Source organism: Stegostoma tigrinum, chromosome 25 (genome assembly GCF_030684315.1).
Source record: "Stegostoma tigrinum isolate sSteTig4 chromosome 25, sSteTig4.hap1, whole genome shotgun sequence".
Lineage (NCBI taxonomy): Eukaryota > Metazoa > Chordata > Chondrichthyes > Orectolobiformes > Stegostomatidae > Stegostoma > Stegostoma tigrinum.
This window is the reverse complement of record NC_081378.1, coordinates 23,462,954-23,484,256: the sequence shown is the minus strand read 5'-3', so window position 1 is coordinate 23,484,256 and position 21,303 is coordinate 23,462,954. Positions and strand designations below refer to the sequence as shown.

The 21,303-nt window shown below is 42.5% G+C and overlaps 1 protein-coding gene across 1 annotated transcript in view; it reads right to left on the bottom strand.

Moving 5' to 3' along the window:
• The window catches only part of reln (reelin), a 363,171-nt gene that overhangs the window by 138,633 nt on the left and 203,235 nt on the right, over nucleotides 1-21,303 (bottom strand). Inside the window, exon 21 of the mRNA XM_048553828.2 lies at nucleotides 8,178-8,414. Within this exon, the coding sequence (XP_048409785.2) occupies nucleotides 8,178-8,414 (237 nt within the window). The remainder of the gene's footprint in view (nucleotides 1-8,177; nucleotides 8,415-21,303) is intronic.

The following is a 21,303-nucleotide window of genomic DNA, read 5'->3' as shown; positions in this document are numbered from 1 at the left end:
ACAATAAAAGTTAAATTGCAAAGATGATTTTTTTGTTTCTGGAAATGTAAGATAACTGTAAACTTGACCTTCTGTGAGTTATCTGCTTGCACTGTAATTACTTTATTATGACTTTGCGGTTTAAAATAAACCCAGGATAATTTAATCATATTTGTTTAAAATTTAAATTATTTATGAGCATTTTAACTGACTCCAAATTTATGGTTTCTTCTTTGGTGAAGGAAAGTGACTGATGAAAACATTACACATGATTAGACACGTTTCACTTGCTGCAGAAAATGAGATAGGGAATAGTCTGCACTGAATGATAAATCATCTAACCCAAGTTCACGCAATGAAGAAAACATTGTCAATCACTCCCCTGTGACCAACACAACATTGCTCCTAACTCATTGCTGTGGAGTTGCCAACAGCACACCAAATGGAAGCCCAGCTGAGATCAGCTAACATTAATTAATTTAACCACTAATCAGTTAGATAGTGTGAATTGGTTTGAAGATTTCCCACGGGATAATAACTGGCAAGGGCTATGAAGGTCATCAGCCAAATTCATTGCATCTCCACCAGTTCCATCACCCTCCCCATTAACCTCTTTACATACCAGTTTTGCCTTGAGGCTATTTCTAAAAGCATAGGCTAAAAAGTTAATGTTGGCATTTCAAAAATTCCTCCTAGCTAGACAATCTGAAATATTTCCTTACTTTAATTATACAGAATTAATGAGGATCATATTTCTATTTCATTGGACTATTAGGAAGCTGTAACTTGAAAACGAGATACTAAAGGGTATGGAAAATGTAGTAACAAATGGTTTTTATTCAAAATTCACCTCCTTGGCATAGAATAAAGTAAATATCTTTGCATGTTGATTTGCTTTGAAGAAGTACAATTTGTTATCATTGTAGAATCTCTTGGAGTAGTGCATCCAGAAGTTGACTGTGAATCTCTGAAGGGGGAAACACACCAATTCCTTGACTCCATTCCACCTCTTGTTCATTTTTCTGGTGAGATGGGAGAATGAGGGTGTGGTGGGGTTGCCTTCCCACACATGGCAGGTGGCCAAAACTACTCATTAACAGGCCTCAGCAGCCTCTTAAAGGATGCTTCTTGGGATTTTCCTGTCTGTTTCCAGATCCAAACAGGTGGCAGAAGGCTAGTTTTGATATGTGGAGGTGGCCTCTCAGTTGCAGATCAGTAGGTCAGTGCTTCAGGCATGCCTGGATGCTGTTCCTACTCACATAAGTACAGATGCCACTGCAGGATCCATTGTTTGTGTCTTTAAAATAGGAGAGAGCATACCCCCCTGATGTAAGCCCTATTCCTGCATTCCATACGATGTTGTTTCCTAAAAATATTCCCCTTCATGTCAAATTTGGTAAGTACAGATCAATCTGAGTAAGCCAATATAATGGATGATGGGAATCAGAAGTTGTCTAAAATGTTAATGTTGCTTTCTTTCCACAGATGCAGACCTGCTGAGATTTTCCAGCAATTTCTCATTTCCAGCATCCACTATATATTGGTGTTTGGTAAGGATGGCACTTCTTTTAACATTTTAAAATGTTTTGCTGTATTTAATTAATCAGTGTCACGTTTGGTGTTTTAAATATTAGGAGTCCACTCACAATTGGATCTTGGGGCCTACTATTTCCAACAGTAAGCTGAGCTGCAGGTTACCTGTTGGGTCTTTCACTGAATCTGCTGAGCCAGCCCACAAGTAAATTCTTGGGAGAGCTACAAGGCTCAAGTGGTTTGGATGGAGCTGAAGAAGCAAGAGTTCTCCTCCTGGTTGTTCATTAAAACAAATGGAGAAAACAAAAACCTATTTATTCTTCACTGGTTCCATTTGGAATGATCGATCAGACCGTGACAGTCCTGCAAAAACTGAACAGCGAAGCTCACGTTTTAGCCAACTTTATCATCAGGTTCCTGAAAACAGGCTTCTCCCTTGCATATGCTAATCAGGAACTGATCGTCTTGTAGGGAACTGCCTGATACTCTCACTGAAGTGTCTGGCTGTTGCTTCCAGAACAGATTGAATCTTGGTGATTGTGCCCGCAAATTGGGCTCAATGTAAATTTTGTTCGCAAGCAAAAATGCATATTGAGAACTAACTTTGCTCCAAAGCATTCTAAGCACTGCTAAACGACTGGATTGTGAATGAGGCAGGTAGAAAGAAGGGAGCAATGTGTAAATGGGTCACAAATTTCCAAAGACTGAGACTGCTCAGTGAAATAAACTGGAAACATGTGGCAAAACTGGTTAGAATGATGCTGCCTATGTTATGTTGTAACGGCCTACCTCTCCCTGCTTAAAATTTCTACTCCCAAGCTCATGACCTCTAAAGTATGATCAGTCTTATCATGCTCAGGCACATGCTTGCCAGAAATAAGTTTGAGATTCTCCAACTCTATTTCACACCAGATTATTACAGGAATCAGGACAGAAGTGAGAGACTTTCATTTTGATGGACTCAGCCGGAGTCAATCCCAGAAGGTGATGATGAAAGGATAGAGCTTCACCCAGGGCTTGATTGGAAACAGTCATAAAAGAACCTAATATACCACAATGCCAACATACTAATGTATTTAGGTGGATATCTACAAGAAGAATTTTCAATCTGTCACACATCCAGAAAATTGAAGTATAAATGGTGATCTTATCAACAACTCAACTGGTAAAACATAGCCCAATGTAAAATGTCACATGGGTAACATTGGAAAACCGCAAGACCTTTTGTTTCAAGCAGCTAATTAAATTATTCTCAAATATTAATCTGAAAGAAAGCTCACCAAATTGTAACAATGGGTAAGTACAGCTCAAACTTATATTGGTTTAATGCCCGTTTTACGTAGGCACTTGAGTAGGAAAGATGCAAAATGCACTATGATATTCAAAAAGACCGTAATTAATGACGGAGAAAGATGGGATATTGTCCGGTTTGCAATCAGTGGGAGCATTAAAATGTTTCTGTACTTACAAACAGGATAACTCCTTCAACAAAACATACAATCCTGGCTCAAAAAAATTTCACCTGTAACTTTTCGAAAAATAACACACAAGCTTCCTGCAACTCCTGAAGTGAATCTTTGAGCAGAACCAAATCGCAGCAGCATTCATGAGAAAATGAACTGCAGCATATTCTTCGAGTTATTTTAAACTAAAATCAATGAAACTCTCTGTAGCTGCATTAATTTATCATTCTTGACTAGTTGTCTTCCAAACCTTGAACAATTATATAGTTGGCATGGTTTTAGAAAGCCACTAAGTTAAATTGTCCTGAGTATGTTCAGGATGTTGCAGAGGCAGTGCTATTGACAGTGTCTAAGATCCATTGCCAGGGCAGCATCACAAACACTGAAACCCTAGAACAGCCAACTTCACCAGTATTGAGGCCATCCTTCAAAGATAATTGTGTTGGCTAAGTCATGTTGCTCACAGAGAAAACAGTCACCCATCCCACATTATCTCGTATGGAAAGCTGACCACTACTAAAAGGAACAGACAGACTACATTAATTGTTTCAAAACTACCTGAGAAATTCCTCCCTGTATGTCACATTGATAATCACCAGTGGGAAAGGCAGCCCATGGATCATGTTGGCTGGAGATTCAACTTCAGGTATGCTACAGGCACCTTTGAGACTGGGCAAAGAGTCAGCATAAATTAGAAAAGGAGGAGAATTATAGATACAATTTTCCTGAGCAGCAACAACACTTTTACCTGAAGCCGCTGTGGGAGAATATACCAATCACGGATAGGGCTGATTAGACACCAGTGGGCCTGTAACCAATTAGTACAAGCTCCCTAAGAACAACCTCCATGAAGAAATGCCAAGAAAAAGGCAAATTGTGAAATGAAGGGAGGTGTCTGCCTTGCTGACAAACTTCAGGGCATCTGACCTTGGTTATGTTTAAAGATGAGAACAAGAACACTGTCAGTGAAGGCATAATGCCATTACATCACTAAAGCAGTGCTCATAATATTTTAATTTACATTTTAAAACCAGTAGCACTGTGTAGAAAGTAATAGAAAAATAAGTGAAGAAGGGAAAAATCAACAACAAATAAAGAATGATCTTTTTGAACACTATGACAATGCCATACATATTCTGTCCTTACAATGGCCTGAATTTGCCCTGATTCACAATGGTGGGTTTAAGGAATTCTGTTGCCAGGGACCTATCCCAGGAATGGCTAGGTATCAGATTGATTGCCTGCTCCAGACATTTGGGTCACCAATTATGCTTATTAATGGCACACTTGTGGCAGTCAACTAAATAGTTGTGGCAACCTTGTAGCACATAGGAGAGCCAAAGCTAGAGGTTTCATATCCCAACGATGAGGAAATAACAATCAAGCTTTTTCCAGTGGAGGGGCTTCCTCTCAAACTCAAAGGACCTGTCAGCCTTGATCTTATGTTATTCTTCTCTGTTGTACAGGGAGTGAGAGTGTTGAGGCACCCATGTGATTACCAAATAGCCTTAGCAGCAGCTAGCACCTCTCCTGATGGGGATGCTGACGTTCCTATACCGCTGTTCTCTGACTGTGCTGGAAACATGAGGAGCCTGCCCACCATCCTTCATAAGATAGTGAATGTAGTAGAGGCCAGTTAGGAAGCTGTCTTCTGGATGTCTGCTGCCACTGCTAGCAAGTACAAGTTTAGGACCTTCGTTTGGTCTCAGCAGCAGAATCCCAAAGAACCCAGGATCCAGCCTATGTGTCATTCAATCTTTTGCTTTTTAAACAGCAATATTTTATAACTACATCAGCAGGTAACTTATATAGGCAGCACTTCAAATTTAGATATGCAATAATCCTGTCCATTTGCTGCCATTTTAAAAAGGCTGAAATTTGGCACATCTTTATGCACTATCAAAAATGTTCTGAATTTTATTGTGTTAAATTTCATACTCAATTCAACAAATGACTGGCTCAAGGGACTATAATGAAGTTTGAAAGCTCTGAAGTCACATTGCATTCAAAATGCTGTTTCCCTCTCATACAGGCAGACCTGCCAAGCTCCTCCAGATTTGTCTATTTGCTTGAAAGTTTAGGGTGTTGTATTCGAAACGTTTTCCCACCATGATTCCATTTTGCAACTTGCAGAATGCCTGATTTCTCAGTTAGAACTGTGACTGCAGATGTTGGAAACCTTGGCTTAGTGGGTTTGTCATCTAAATACTTCGGCAAGTTGAAGCCTGAATAAAGCAATTAGTGTATAATAGAGCTACAGAGACAGCAAGAACTGCAGATGCTGGAGTCAGAAACAATACAGTGTGGAGCTGGAGGTACGCAGCAGGCCAGACAGCAGAGGAAAAGAAAAGTTGATGTTTTGGGTCGGGACCCTTCTTCAGAAATGGGGAAGGGGAAGGGAAGGGAAATAAATAGACAGAGGAGGAGTGGGGTTCGTGAAGGTTCGGGACGGTGATAGGTGAGTGCAGATAGGGAATGGTGGGGATTGGTCAATGGGGTGGGTGGGGCAGATAGTTGGGAAAGAACATGGACAGGTTGTGTCAAGTCAAGGAGGCGGGGATGAGAGGGAGGGTTGGACACAGGACGAGGCTACGGGTGGGGAGATTTTAAAACTGACGAATTCCACATTGGGACCATTGTGCTGTAGGCTCCTGAGGCAGAATATGAGGTGCTGCTCCTCCAGTTTGTGGGTGGCGACATTGTGACACTGGATGAGGCCCAGGATGGACACGTCATCCAGGGACTGTAGTCGGATTGTAGGTGGTGGAGAATGAAACGCTGGATGCGGAGGTTGGTGGGATGATACATTTTAATTTTTGTTGGGGGGAGGGGGTGTGAGGGCGTGTGAGGGCAGAAGTGCAGGAAATGTAAAAGAACTATACACAAGAAAACACCAACACGGTCGGTAGTAACATCAATCGACAGCAACACTGTCAATTGCTCTCTTGCTCGAGGCAATCATCATCCCATGAATATTGTTATTATCAACAGCCTTTTTAAGAAGGCTACCATGCAAAACACCTCCCAGTCCTATGTATGGTATTTAAGAATGTCACTGCAACTCAATAAAAACAACAACTTATGTTTAAACAGTAATTGTAACTGCCAAAAGGCACTGCATAGGAGAATTATCACCAGTGTTTCGCACCACCCATTAACAGGTGATATTCAGAGAGGTGACCAAAAGCTTGCTCGGTTTGATCGCACAGTCCTTCCCGATAAATAGGAGAGATACACCAGGGCGGTATCCGTGCTGGAAGTCCATGCCCCTATTCCCTATGGATTACAAGGATTTGGGGTAGAGAAGCAGAAAGGGTTAGAGAGTGATTTCCACTGCTTAGCATGTAAGCAGGTGAAGGCATAGACACTAAAAGTGAAGTTTAACAAAAATCCAGGATACTCAAAAGGCCAGAATTAGATACCACCAAGATCTGAGAGAATTATAGAGCCAGGGAAAGTAACTCAGATAAGATAGGAAGAGATAATAGAGTATATGTAAATGAAGATAATATTTTCAAAATTGAGACCTGTAGTCAGGGAGCACAGGGGTTATAGATGAAAGATATTTAGTCAGAATAAAATATAAGCTGTGGAGCTAAGGTTGAGCTCACATTTACTGGGGGTGCAAGTCAGGAGGTAGGCCAGAAAAGCATTGAAATAGTTGATTCTTGAGGAAACATACATATGAATGAAGGTTTCAGAAAGAGATGAGCTGAGGCAGGAGAATGTTGTGGATGTGGAACACCAAGACTAACCTTGTTGATCATTCTTCCATTAATATTGCTATCCTCACCTTCTTCTTAAAAGAATCCATCTTTGACTCCTTTGTAATTTTTTGTATGACTGTGACATGTTGAAATGTTATTAGTTTTCAAAAGAGTTACCTTCATGGCAAAGCCATGTTTTGATTTTATTCTTTCCTCAAACCCTCTTCACTCAAGCCCTCATTTCCCATGTTCCAAGACGTTATACATTTCCCCATTCTAGCCTTTATCTATATAAGACTTTTGGTAAGATTATGTCATCATGAAGAAGAGTTTCACATTGATGCTGGTAATGTGCAATTTTATCCTCACCCTTGGTTTGCAAACTATTACCACGCTGTTCAACTGCAGTCTCTCAAATTCTGGTTATGAAATATCATACACTTTAAGCTATTTGAGGCTACTTTGTTCTCCTTGTGGCAATAGCGCTGCATCTCAAGCACCCATTCCACCCTTTTCCAAAGATGTCATTCAGACTATTACATGCAGACACAAAACTTTGTTTGTATCCTCTTCTGAACTGAGCTTCAAATTCATCCAGTGCATTGCCACAACCACTTACTACTGCCTCCAGTAACATCTCTTCATCTCCACCAGCTGTAAGATTTAGGATATAGTTTCATCAGCTCGAGCCAAAGTATTTCTCTTGTTCGTCTCCCCATTTTCAACATTAACAAATCACAAAACACCGAAAACTTTTAAAGCCTGGAATCTAACTCACTTAAAATCTCAGCCATCAATGACTTTTGTTTTGAATGGTTCCACCCTCCAGATCTTTATCCTTATCCTCACATTTCTTTCGAGAATTACCGGTAAAGTTGTCTCCAGTTGTATATTACAGCACTGGTACTCCATTCATCTGACATTCGTCCACTAACCATTTTCCTCTTTTCCATTCCACAGTGGCAAAGCCTGAAGCCATTTGGCACCTTGCACATTAGACATCTTTTGTATAAATCTCCCTGCCTTATTTGCTCTATTCTCATCTTTCGTCAAAGCCTACCTTTTTGCGATATCCAAAGTTTGTAACAATTAAAGGTTTCACAGAATACCAAGCATTGTAACTGGTAAACTGAGTGAGTTAACTGTGCTGGAGGTTTCCTATTATGAATGAGAACAACACAATCAGATCACATTATCAGGTGAATCTTTTCAATTATCTCAATGAATCTACAAGGCCATACAGCTTTTAAGGGATAGTGTTTCCAAGATCTCCATGAAAGCTAATGAAAAGTCAATAAGAATGCTTCATCCAAAGCATGTTAACAGATAATCCAATCCAAATCTTTGATTTCTCCTCTCAACACTGCCAAAACATATTGGAAAAGCAGGAATGAAAACATTTGACAAAATATATACTTTTTCCAAACCTGGAAATATTACTTCAAGGGAATATGAGAAATTAAACCAAGTTCAGCAAATAGAGCATGCTTCCTACCTTAGAGTCCAGTCATGGTTACAGTAAGGTTGGACATTTCCCAGGTAGAACCCCAGGGACTGAGTGACATCCACAAGATTGGTGAAATTGAGACTAATGCTGTTGTATAGGACTGAGGTCATGGTAATTTCATCGATAGCCCACACGTCCTCATCAGGCCCAGAGTGATAAGGCTGCCACCATCGGAACTGGATGCCAAACTGCTGGGCATTTTCTGGGAGTTCCACAGAAATAATTCTAAAACCAAAAAAACAACCTTTTATTAAAATTACCTGCACAAACTCTGCCGATCATCTCTTTCTATCTGTGGTATTCTCAGAAGGCAGAGTCTAGTAAAATGTAAAGTCAAACAATACTCACAAATCTTCTCCTATAGGGAAGAATAGCTTTGTCACATTGTCAACAAGACAAAGAACTACATGGAGACATACAGACAACATGACGATAGATCTCAATAAATTGTTATTAAAATGACCTCTTGAGATGGCTCATTTTTCATCTGTAAGAAGGGTAGATATGGTTTCCAACATGTAAGTGAACCAGAAGCTTTATAAAACAAAACTCATTAAGTAGATGGGAAAATAATTGTAAAATATTGTAAAAACACTGAGGCAATGATGTGCAATTCACATGTGAGCTATCACCAAAAAAACAGTGGTCCCAGTAATATTCACTGATAAATGGAATTGAGAAAAATTAATCTGACAAATTAACATTTCTTTTCATGAGGTGAGCTCACTTCTTCCAGAGGTTTAACAGGGGACCAAGTGACTTTCTGAAGAAGGGTTCCGACCTAAAACGTCAACTTTCCTGCTCCTCTGGTTGGCCTGCTGTGTTCCTCCAGCACCATGCTGTGTCATCTCTGACTCCAGCATTTGCAGTTCTTGCTATCACCAAGTCATTTAAGTTTGGTTTCAATTCAAAATTGTTAGTTAATAGGCTGGCTCCGAGGCCATGTGATAGCTGTCACAACAGAAATTCCCTCATTTCTAGCAGAAATAAGAAAGTAACTTAAAAAATGAACATTAAAGAACTTACAATATCAGCAATAACACTTGAAAAGCTTGTAAGATAAAGGAAAGAGGCGGCACTTACACAAACCTTAGTAGAAAAATAATTATACTTGAACGCAAGATAATAAAATGTGAGGCTGGATGAACACAGCAGGCCAAGCAGCATCTCAGGAGCACAAAAGCTGACGTTTCGGGCCTAGACCCTTCATCAGAGAGGAGGATGGGGTGAGGGTTCTGGAATAAAGAGGGAGAGAGGGGGAGGCGGACCGAAGATGGAGAGAAAAGAAGATAGGTGGAGAGAGTATAGGTGGGGAGGTAGGGAGGGAATAGGTCAGTCCAGCAAAGACGGACAGGTCAAGGAGGTGGGATGAGGTTAGTAGGTAGATGGGGGTGCGGCTTGGGGTGGGAGGAAGGGATGGGTGAGAGGAAGAACAGGTTAGGGAGGCAGAGACAGGTTGGACTGGTTTTGGGATACAGTGGGTGGAGGGGAAGAGCTGGGCTGGTTGTGTGGTGCAGTGCGGGGAGGGGACGAACTGGGCTGGTTTAGGGATGCAGTTGGGGAAGGGGAGATTTTGAAACTGGTGAAGTCCGCATTGATACCATTAGGCTGCAGGGTTCCCAAGTGGAATATGAGTTGCTGTTCCTGCAACCTTCGGGTGGCATCATTGTGGCACTGCAGGAGGCCCATGATGGACATGTCATCTAAAGAATGGGAGGGGGAGTGGAAATGGTATGCGACTGGGAGGTGCAGTTGTTTGTTGCGGACTGAGCGGAGGTGTTCTGCAAAGCGGTCCCCAAGCCTCCGCTTGGTTTCCCCAATGTAGAGGAAGCCACACCGGGTACAGTGGATGCAGTATACCACATTGGCAGATGTGCAGGTGAACCTCTGCTTAATGTGGAATGTCATCTTGGGGCCTGGGATAGGGGTGAGGGAGGAGGCGTGGGGGCAGGTGTAGCATTTCCTGCGGTTGCAGGGGAAGGTGCCGGGTGTGGTGGGGTTGGAGGGCAGTGTGGAGCGAACAAGGGAGTCACGGAGAGAGTGGTCTCTCCGGAAAGCAGACAGGGGTGGGGATGGAAAAATGTCCTGGGTGGTGGCGTCGGATTGTAGATGGCGGAAGTGTCGGAGGAAGATGCGTTGTATCCGGAGGTTGGTGGGGTGGTGTGTGAGAACGAGGGGGATCCTCTTTTGGCGGTTGTGGCGGGGGCGGGGTGTGAGGGATGTGTTGCGGGAAATGCGGGAGACGCGGTCAAGGGCGTTCTCGATCACTGTGGGGGGAAAGTTGCGGTCCTTGAAGAACTTGGACATCTGGGATGTGCGGGAGTGGAACGTCTTGTCGTGGGAGCAGATGCGGCGGAGGCGGAGGAATTGGGAATAGAGGATGGAATTTTTGCAGGAGGGTGGGTGGGAGGAGGTGTATTCTAGGTAGCTGTGGGAGTCGGTGGGCTTGAAGTGGGCATCAGTGAACTTTCAGTTCACCTGGGCCATCTCCAGCACATCCCTCACCTTCCTGGACCTCTCAGTCTCCATCTCAGGCAACCAGCTTGTAACTGATGTCCACTTCAAGCCCACCGACTCCCACAGCTACCTAGAATACACCTCCTCCCACCCAGCCTCCTGCAAAAATTCCATCCCCTATTCCCAATTCCTCCGCCTCCGCCGCATCTGCTCCCACGACAAGACGTTCCACTCCCGCACATCCCAGATGTCCAAGTTCTTCAAGGACCGCAACTTTCCCCCCCACAGTGATCGAGAACGCCCTTGGCAGCGTCTCCCGCATTTCCCGCACCACATCCCTCACACCCCGCCCCCGCCACAACCGCCAAAAGAGGATCCCCCTCGTTCTCACACACCACCCCACCAACCTCCGGATACAACGCATCATCCTCCGACACTTCCGCCATCTACAATCCGACCGCACCACCCAAGACATTTTTCCATCCCCACCCCTGTCTGCTTTCCGGAGAGACCACTCTCTCCGTGACTCCCTTGTTCGCTCCACACTGCCCTCCAACCCCACCACACCCGGCACCTTCCCCTGCAACCGCAGGAAATGCTACGCTTGCCCCCACACCTCCTCCCTCACCCCTATCCCAGGCCCCAAGATGACATTCCACATTAAGCAGAGGTTCACCTGCACATCTGCCAATGTGGTATACTGCATCCACTGTACCCGGTGTGGCTTCCTCTACATTGGGGAAACCAAGCGGAGGCTTGGGGACCGCTTTGCAGAACACCTCCGCTCAGTCCGCAACAAACAACTGCACCTCCCAGTCGCAAACCATTTCCACTCCCCCTCCCATTCTTTAGATGACATGTCCATCATGGGCCTCCTGCAGTGCCACAATGATGCCACCCGAAGGTTGCAGGAACAGCAACTCATATTCCACTTGGGAACCCTGCAGCCTAATGGTATCAATGTGGACTTCACCAGTTTCAAAATCTCCCCTTCCCCTACTGCATCCCTAAACCAGCCCAGTTCGTCCCCTCCCCCCACTGCACCACACAACCAGCCCAGCTCTTCCCCTCCACCCACTGCATCCCAAAACCAGTCCAACCTGTCTCTGCCTCCCTAACCTGTTCTTCCTCTCACCCATCCCTTCCTCCCACCCCAAGCCGCACCCCCATCTACCTACTAACCTCATCCCACCTCCTTGACCTGTCCGTCTTTGCTGGACTAACCTATTCCCTCCCTACCTCCTCACCTATACTCTCTCCACCTATCTTCTTTTCTCTCCATCTTCGGTCCGCCTCCCCCTCTCTCCCTATTTATTCCAGAACCCTCACCCCACCCCCCTCTCTGATGAAGGGTCTAGGCCCGAAACGTCAGCTTTTGTGCTCCTGAGATGCTGCTTGGCCTGCTGTGTTCATCCAGCCTCACATTTTATTATCTTGGATTCTCCAGCATCTGCAGTTCCCATTATCTCTTGTACTTGATCGCAAATTTGGATTTTTGAACTTCTGTTCACACATTAATGGATGAAAATCTAAAATGTGTATTTGGTGTTCTTTGTCTAATATTTTACCAGAGCATTCATACAAAGACATAGGCCAATGTATGCATTTAAGTAAGTCACAGAGGAATTTCAGATGAACGCACTAAACATTTAACTAAAACAAAGAACTGCAGATGCTGAGACAAGTATTTAACTGACTAGCATGACCAACAATAATTACTCGCTTCACATATTGGATAAAATATATAGCAGGTAAAGAATAAAAGATCTATTTCCATCCAAAAAACTAAAATATTTTTTCTATTTGTATCAGAGGTTTTAAAAAGCAGCAAATAAGTAGTCTTCTTTGACAGTCCCTCAGGGTCAAGAATGACTTGCTTCCACTCCACGGGGCTTGAACACTAAGCATGTAGCTGCAGACACCACCACAGGAGGCCAGCTGGTGTTTGATTAGCTGTGTGAATGGGACCCTCTGGATTCTGCTCGCTCATTCCAAGCTTGTGTTTGGCTGCCATGTGCTCTACTCAATGATGCTGGAAGTAGTTGGTGTCTTCGCTGATGCTTCCTCTCCAGATTATGCATTCCCATGAGTTGGCGGGGATATCACATTTATTTTGGAAGATTTCCAGGGTATCCTTGTAGGATTTCCTCTCCCCTCCCAATGATTGCCTAACATTGTGGAGCTTGCAGTAGATCAGTCATTTAGGGAGTCTTGTGGTGGCCTTGCAGAAAATGTTGCCCACCCATCGCAGCTGATCGTGAGAGACTAGTGCCTCGACACTGGGGATATTTGCCTGGGATAGAACACTCATGCTGGTGTGTGTTTCCTGCCAGTGGATAAGCAAAGGCAGTGCCGGTGATAAATTTCCATGTTTTTGAATTGTCTGCTATACATAGTCCATGTTTCTGATACATACAGGAAGGTGGGGGCATGGCTGCTCTGTAGACCATGAGCTTGATGCTGGGTTTGAGGTCTCGGGCATCGAGCAGCCTTGTTCCTTAGGAATCCAACAGCTGCACTACTCTTCAACCACAGGGAGGAGGCAACTTAAGGCATTGGAGTCAATGTTGGATTTCATTGTCAATGTCCATTCACAGGAAAAGGAGGCTCCCAAGGTATGGGAAATGATCCACATTGTCCAGCTGATGTTGGGGGGAGGGAGTTGGGGAGTCGGTGGTGCGCTGTGTGGTAGGAGCAGGCTGGTACAGAACCTTTGTTTTCCGGATGTTTAGTCTGCGGTTCAGTCTCATATGCCTCAGTGATTGTGTTGATGGTTTATAGCTTGGCCTCTGAGTGTGCGCGCATGCAGGCATTGCCTGCTTATTGCAGCTCGGTGATAGAAGTTGGGATGGTCTTGGTTCTGGACTGAAGGTGCAAAAGTTGAACAGTTTCCCACTCATCTTGTAGCTTAGCTGCACTCCAGCTGGGAGTTTCATGGAGGGGAGGTGGAGTGTTGCAGTGAGGAAGTTAGAGCTGAGCATTGCTGCTATGATGCAGCTCTGTTTGACCCTAGTTTACACTCCTATTGCGTCTGTGGTGCATCATTTGATGCAGGTCAGTTTGTATGTCATCCCAAAGCAGGTTGAGAATAGTGGTGAGTTTCTGCAGACAGCCCAATCTGATGAATATATTCCACAATCACTCATGGTTGACAGTCGAAGGCCTTTGAAAGATTGAAGAAGACTATGTTTAGAGGTGGGTGCTGTTCTGTGTGCTCCGCTTGGATTTGTTGTGCACTGAAATCATGTCCATTGTGTACCTCGATGGGCACAGGCACATTGATATTCGTGGAGGAGCTCTTTAGCCTCTGGGACGGGGCAGCTGAGAAGAATTCTCACATGACCTTTCCCATGGCCGACAGCAGGGAAATCCTTCTGCAATTTCCAAAGCCAGGCCTGGCTCCTTTCTTAAAGATGGTCAAAACTTTACTGTCTCAGATCTCCCAGCATGACCTCTTCCTTCCAGGCAGTGGTGATGAAATCACAGATGCGTATTAGCGGTGCCTCTCTGCGGTACTTTAACACTTCAGAGGGGATTCCATCTGTGCTGGAAGCCAAATAAATGTTGCCTCCCTTCTATTTAGTCCACAGTGCGGTCATCAGTTTATCCATTATTGTTACCCATCACACGTAGGCATTATCAAAATTCCTCTACTTTGTCTCTGCTGCTTCCTCCTAATTGCTAATATGCGTAATTAGTGCACAGAGGCTAAATTTAGCACTGGTTGTTTAGTCAAATATGTTCATACCCACTTAGATAATAGAACAGTGCAAACGTCACAAAGTATGAAGCACTAATGAAGAATAATGTCATGTTTTAAACAACTGTCGACATATGGGGCAGCAGGGAGGACATATTATCACAGGAAAAGATAATTCTATCTCCATGATTAGCTCCATAAATCAACAATACTGTTCCCACCCAGTTCTGCACCTGCCAGGATCAGCAAGCAACTGGGTTTCTTGGCAAACTTGCTGGTCATTGCTACTGCATGGCACCAATGATCTGCCACTCTACAGGCGCTTACTGCAGGCAGCATGTTGAATTTCATGTCTGTTTTCAATTTATCAAGAAATGTAATTCTTTCATATGTGGTCGATTTCATACCTGTGTCAATTTTTATTGGAATTTTTCTATAATTATATTTTCAACATAAACCATAGAAATATTAAATTAATGTAGACTCAGAAAATAGAAAGCAGAAACATCAATATAGCATTCTATCAAAGGAGAACTTCCAATAATTACAATTTAGGTTCAGAAACATGTGAATTAAATATTTGAGCGAAACAAGAGGTTGAAAAATAAGACCATAAGATGTAGAAGCAGAATTAGGCCATTTGGCCTCTACAGTCTAGTCTGCCACTTGGTCATGGCTGATATGTTTTTAAACACCATTCTACTGCCTTCTCCCTGTAACGCTTGATCTTTTTACTAACCAAGAACCTACTCGCCCTGTCTTAGATAAACTGTGTGATTTAGCCTCCACATCATTCTGTCACAATACGTTCCACAGATTCATCACTCTCTGGCTGAAGGAATTCCTCCTCATCTCAGTTCACTCTGAGGCTGTGCCCTCAGTCCCTCGTCTCTCCTACCAGTGGAAAATCTTCTCTACATCTACCGTGTTCAGACCTCTCAGTATTCTAAAAATTTCAAACAGATTTATCCCCTCACCCTGCAACCCTCACCTCCCCCATTCTTCTTACCTCCATCAAACACAGGCCTAGAATCCTCAACTGCTCCGAGTATAACAAGGCCCCATTCCCCAGGATCATGCTTGGAAACCTTCTCTGGACCCCCCTCCAATGCCAACGCGTCCTTTCTTAGATATGGGGCTCAAAACTGTTCACAATATTCCAAAAGTGGTCTGCCCAGGGCCTTATACAGCCTCAACAATATATCTTTGCTCTTGTCTTCTTGAAATGAATGCTAATATTTCATTTGTCTTCCTAACTGCCAATTGAACCTGCAAGTTAACCTTAAGAGAATCCGAAATGGGGGCTCCCAAGTTTCCTCGTGCTTCAGATTTCTGAAGCCTTTCTCCATTTATAAATAATCTATGCCTCTATACATCCCGTCAAAGTGCATAACCTTGTACTTTGAGAATGTATTCCATCTGCCACTTCTTTGCCCATTCTCCTAACCTGTCCAAGTCCTTCTGCTGCCTCCCCACTTCCTCAACAGTACCTGTCCCTCCACCTATCTTTGCATCATCTACAAACTGAGCAACAATGCCCTCAGTTCCGTCATCCGCCCACACACTGGCCCCTGTGGAATTCTAATAATCACCCACTGCTACCCTGAAAAAGATCCTTTTATCCCTACTTTGTCTTCTGCCAGTCAGCCAATCCTCTATCTATGCCAGTACCCTGTCCCTAAAACCCTGAGCTGTTAGCTTATTTAGTAGCCATCTGAACTGCTCCTTGTCGGAGGAATTCTGGAAATCCAAACAGATTACATCCATTGCCTGTCTCTTGTGGAACTTACTCATTACCTTCTCAAAGAATTCTAACAGATTTGTCAGGCATAACTTCCCCTTGACAAAGCTGTACTGACTCTGTCCTATTTTACCCTGTGCTTCCAAGTGTTCAACTTTAACAATGGTCTTTAAAATCTTACCAACAAATGAGGTCAAGTTAACTGGCCTACAATTTCCTGTCTTCTGCCTCCCTCACTTCTTAAACAGAGGCGTTATATTAGCCATTTTCCAGTCCTCTGGGATCCTCCCTGACTCCAGTGATTCTCATCAAAGCATTGGTGGTGATCTTTCAATCTCCTGAGCTATTTCTGAGATTCCAGTGGAAGTAGAGGAGGCTGGTACAATTATAACATTTAAAAGGTATCTGTATGGATATATGAATAAGAAGGATTTAGCGGGATATGGGCCAAATGCTGGCAAAAGGGTCTAGATTAATTTAGGATATCTGGTCAGCATGGACAAGTTGGACCGAAGGGTCAGTTTCCATGCCGTACATCTCTATGGCTCTAAATGTGCTCTTGTATTCAAAAATAACACAAGCAGTACTTGTTATACATTTAAAATAAAATGCTTTTTGTAATATTACAGATGTCATGAAGCTGCAAGGCCAGATTTCAAGTTTAACATAATGACATTCAAAGGTTTTAGACAAAGTGGACAGCTGGATTAGGGAAAGTTGCTGGGATTTGAAGGTGAGTAGATGCAATGCAAGCTTTAAGAGGAAGCAGAAAATATGTACATATTGAAAGCACTGTAAACTAAAACAGACAATTTGTGCGTGGATCGTAAGGTACCTTTTGGGCGGCTGTGCCCATAACTCCAAAGAGATAAAAATACAAAAAAGAAATGCAGATGCTGAAGATCTGAAACAAACATAAACAGTACTTGCTAGAGAAACTCAACAGGACTCGCAGCAATTGTGAAGGGAGAGCAGAGTTAATGGTTCAAATCCGGTGACGCTTCTTCAGAACTCAGAGGAATGGAAGAAGGGTAACAGGACCCGTAAAATTAACTTTGTTCCTCCCTTCACAGTTGCTGCCAATCCTGCTGAGTTTCTCTTGCAATTCATTTTTGTCTATAGCTTACAAGAGACACTGCCCAGGGCAGATGGTTCCATCCAGAATTTTTATAAGAAATAGTTGAGAATATTGCCAATGGCCTATCTTCATTGTTTCATGATTTCAGAACTGTTTCTTCAGATTGGAAATGACAGGCTGCTATTTAGCATAGGTGATGGAGGGAATTCTGGGAATTATAGGCCAGTCAGCTGACCATTTGTTAGTAGGAAATGACTAGAGTAATTAAGGATAGACTGATTGGACATCTTGACAATCTTCAGCTGTGTGAGATTGTATTATTTGAAGAGATAACTGAAATCTGTGGATGGTATTGATATGGACTTCCATAAAAGTTTGCTCATAAGAGACTGTTAGATAAACTGACGCTCACAGGGTGAAAACACATTATTGATCTGGTTAAGGAATTATTCACTGTATTGAATAATGGCTTAAATGATGGGACAGAGAGCCAAATACCCACATTTGCTGATGATACAAAGAAGGGTTGGACTATAAACAGCACAAATGGAAATAAATTATAAAGAGATATTAATAGGTAGAGAGGATGGAGAAAACTGTGACAAGTGAATTTTAGTGTTGGCAGTTGTGAGATCGTCACATTGTATTTAAAGAAGAACGTGCAGGAGATTGTCAAAATGGTGAAACATTAGAAATAGTGGCGTCCCAGAGAAACCAGCTCCTTAAGGGAGAGAATATGGGTAGAAGTAGGCCAAAAACATCACCTTACTGACAAGCTTGTCAACATTATCCTGCCTCTTGGTAATTTTCCCAGATGCAGGATCAGTGCCTAAAGGCTGGCCTGCTCTCAAGCAGTAGGTAGCCAAATGAAGATAATTAATTGCCTATTAAAAATATTTTCAGACACCCACTGAAATTTTCCAGTTGACCTCTGTTAGGACTGAGCCAGTTACTTAGGAGCTGCTCCCAATGGCACATTGGTGAGGCCAGCACTTCCTCCCTTCCTGGCCTCAGCTGTGTCCACAACACACCTCATGGAAAGGTTTTCACCACACAGTGGTTCGTGGGCTGATGAGGTTATTTTATAATTTGAAAGATCAAAATGTTAAAGAGGAACAGCTCACAATGGAGGCACCCTACCTGAACTGCAGCCTTTATCTCTAATTGAGCTGGAGTATTCTCCAGATTGGAGGCAAAACCCCAAAAGTAGATGATGAGCCTCTCGTCGCATATGGTCATTTCTGAGAAAATCACTGTTTCTCACATGATGCAGGGTTGTGACCTCATTTTAGCACAAAGTCAGAGTTCCAATCCAAAAAGCAAAATTCTGCCTTTGGGTTCCATATCTTAAATCATTAGATTATCATAAATAGATACAGAAAATAATCAAAAAGGCTATTGGAAAATTGACCTTTGAATCTAGAAGGCCAGGATACAAAGAGTAGAGGTAATCTTAGAGCTGTAGAAAACTTTGATCAAGTCATAGCTTGAGTACCGATAGCAGTCTGGGCACAATATCTTCAACAGGATGTATTGGTCTTGAGAGGAGAGCAGTCTGGACTTGCTAACATCATACCTTGACTCCTAGGGTCAACTATGGGGTCAGATTACATAACCTAGGATTATATTCTCTGGAATTACTAAGGTTAAAGAATAGTCTGTCTTTTTTTTAAACGAAAAGGGGAGGAAATAGGGTATAGAAATAGAAACCATTTCCAATGGTGGGGGTGAGGGGGTTCATCTATGACTAGGGCATAGTTTAATCATTAATTAAAGCTACATGTTTCAGGAATGCAATTAGAAAACACTTCTGACTTATCTTGTGCTTGAAATGTATACTGCTAACAACGTATTGAGATACAGCGATGATACTGTAGCTGTAAGAGATGAGTTTTGTCCTGGTTTCTTTTCGAGAGAGAGATTAGGGTAACGGGTGTTGAGCAATCTATGGGAAGAGAAACAACTCGTGAGGCCTTGTTTTTTTTTAAAGTTGGAACAATAGATGCAGCCTGAATGGATGTGGTCAAACTCTCATGGATCCAGAATTTTTAGTTAGCTTTCTGTAGTTGTTGCTGGGGTTTCAGCAGGGTTGGAAGGCAGTGAATTTCTCCTGGCTGCTACACTTTCTCTCCAAATTGTCTTTTGATGTTCTTTCCTCCTGGATTGGAGCACTGCATGTGAGTCAATCTGTTTTCTGAGGGATTTTTTTTGCCAAGGGTGTGTTTATGGGATATTTCTATTTGGAACAGTTAATTAGTAATAGTTACCGTATCTATTTTTCTTTTAAGTTTTCCAATAAAGTTAAGTTATTCCAAGTTCTTCTAAAAATCCAGGACAGAACACGCCACTTAAAGCCACAGCATTGTCACAATCCTGGTTTGGAGTATCTCTATCTATAAATGTCTGTACATACAATGAGGCTGACTACTCCTTATTTCTAAGTAACGTAAGGGGACCTCCAAGTGGTAACAGTAACGGAAGGCACCGAGTAATGAGACTACACAGTTCACCACGATCGCCACCACTAGGTGGCAACAGTAAGGGCTGGCAGCTGGGCAGTAAAATGGCCCCCAGGTAAAAAAAGGTGTCTTCGGTGGAAGGAGGGGTGAATGCAAAGGAACACGAGACAAATAAAGGATTTCACAGTCCAATATAACCCACTGGCTTCACTGCATACCGACATTGTAAATTGATCTTTTGTATCTTTAATTTCCCTTCCTGTTGTAATGACCCAATGCCAATGGAATAAAGAATTCTGCTTAATGATCTTTGGGTCTTCTATATGTTCAAATCTCATGTTACACTACAACTTTTCAATTCCTTATATCTCATAATGCCCCTTTATTTACATCTGTACACAGGAAATTCTCAAATACAGCACCCTAGTGTAGTGACTAAGGCTTCTGTCTTTACACCCATTCAAGAATAGTTGTCTTCTCTCTTACTGATATCAGAGACACGTGATCAGTTACATGATCACAATTTACATGAAAGTTATCAAAACACAACTTCTCCAAACAAAGGTGGTTGGATTTTGGGCCTCTCCTTTGGAAATGGAAATTGATGATAGATCAATAGTTTGAAATCTAAGACTGACAGATTTTTGTTAACCAAATGTATTAAGGGATATAGGGCAAAGTGAATAAATGGAATTGGGTCACAGATTGTGGATTTCCTGAATGATAGAACAAGATTGAGCAGCTAAGTAGCCTGCTTCTAATAAAATAATTATGATAGAAGATAATGCCTTCATTATGCAGTCTGCCTAGTTTTATGCAAATTGATAGAAGACCAGGTGCAACACAACAGGTGTACAATTCTCTATATCGATTACTGAATATGCCATCCCAGGTTGCAATGCTCTGTGGCAGTGCAGCAAAGTAGAGAATCAACCACTTGAAGTTAAAAATTTGGATGCGTAATGTTTTGGCCATTTGACCTTCAAACTAACATTAATAAGTTGATTTACAGAAACACAACTAACTCTGAAGCTCAGGTCCTCTGACAAGGTGTTTCTCAAAATGTTAGCCATAATCTACATCTGGCTAATTAGGAATCAGGATGTGGCTAACTGCATTTTTGATTAATAAATTACTATGTTAATACACACGTTGGCATGACATTTGTGAGGATGCTTAGTTTTGCTGTGTGTTGATAAAATGACGAGATGGAGATCAATCTTAGCTCTTTGCAATTCTTGTATGTTACTTCCTTGATTATTGAACATTGTGAAACACGTGGTCATTGCACAGGTGAAGTACATTTACCTCTACTGCAAAATTAAACATTTTCTAGGAAAATTAGTGCATGGGACTAAAACTATGCAATTAAAATCACACTTGTCAGCAACTTCTGTTGAACATACCACTGTGTTCAATGAGGAGAGATTTAGAGTTGAATTTGTCTTCGCCAAAGAAACAATTGAGGGCACATGAAAATGAACAACATTCATGTGAGATTATAGAACAGGATATCTTGTTTAATGCTGAATTCTTATCCAAAAGCTTCTTACACAATTACGACAGAGGGTTAGCAAGCCAAATGCTTTATTCTCAGTGGATTTGCAAAACAGTGAATTTAAAACATTCAATGACCTTCAAAATTGCCTAATTGTTCCTAACCAGATCACAGATCTTGG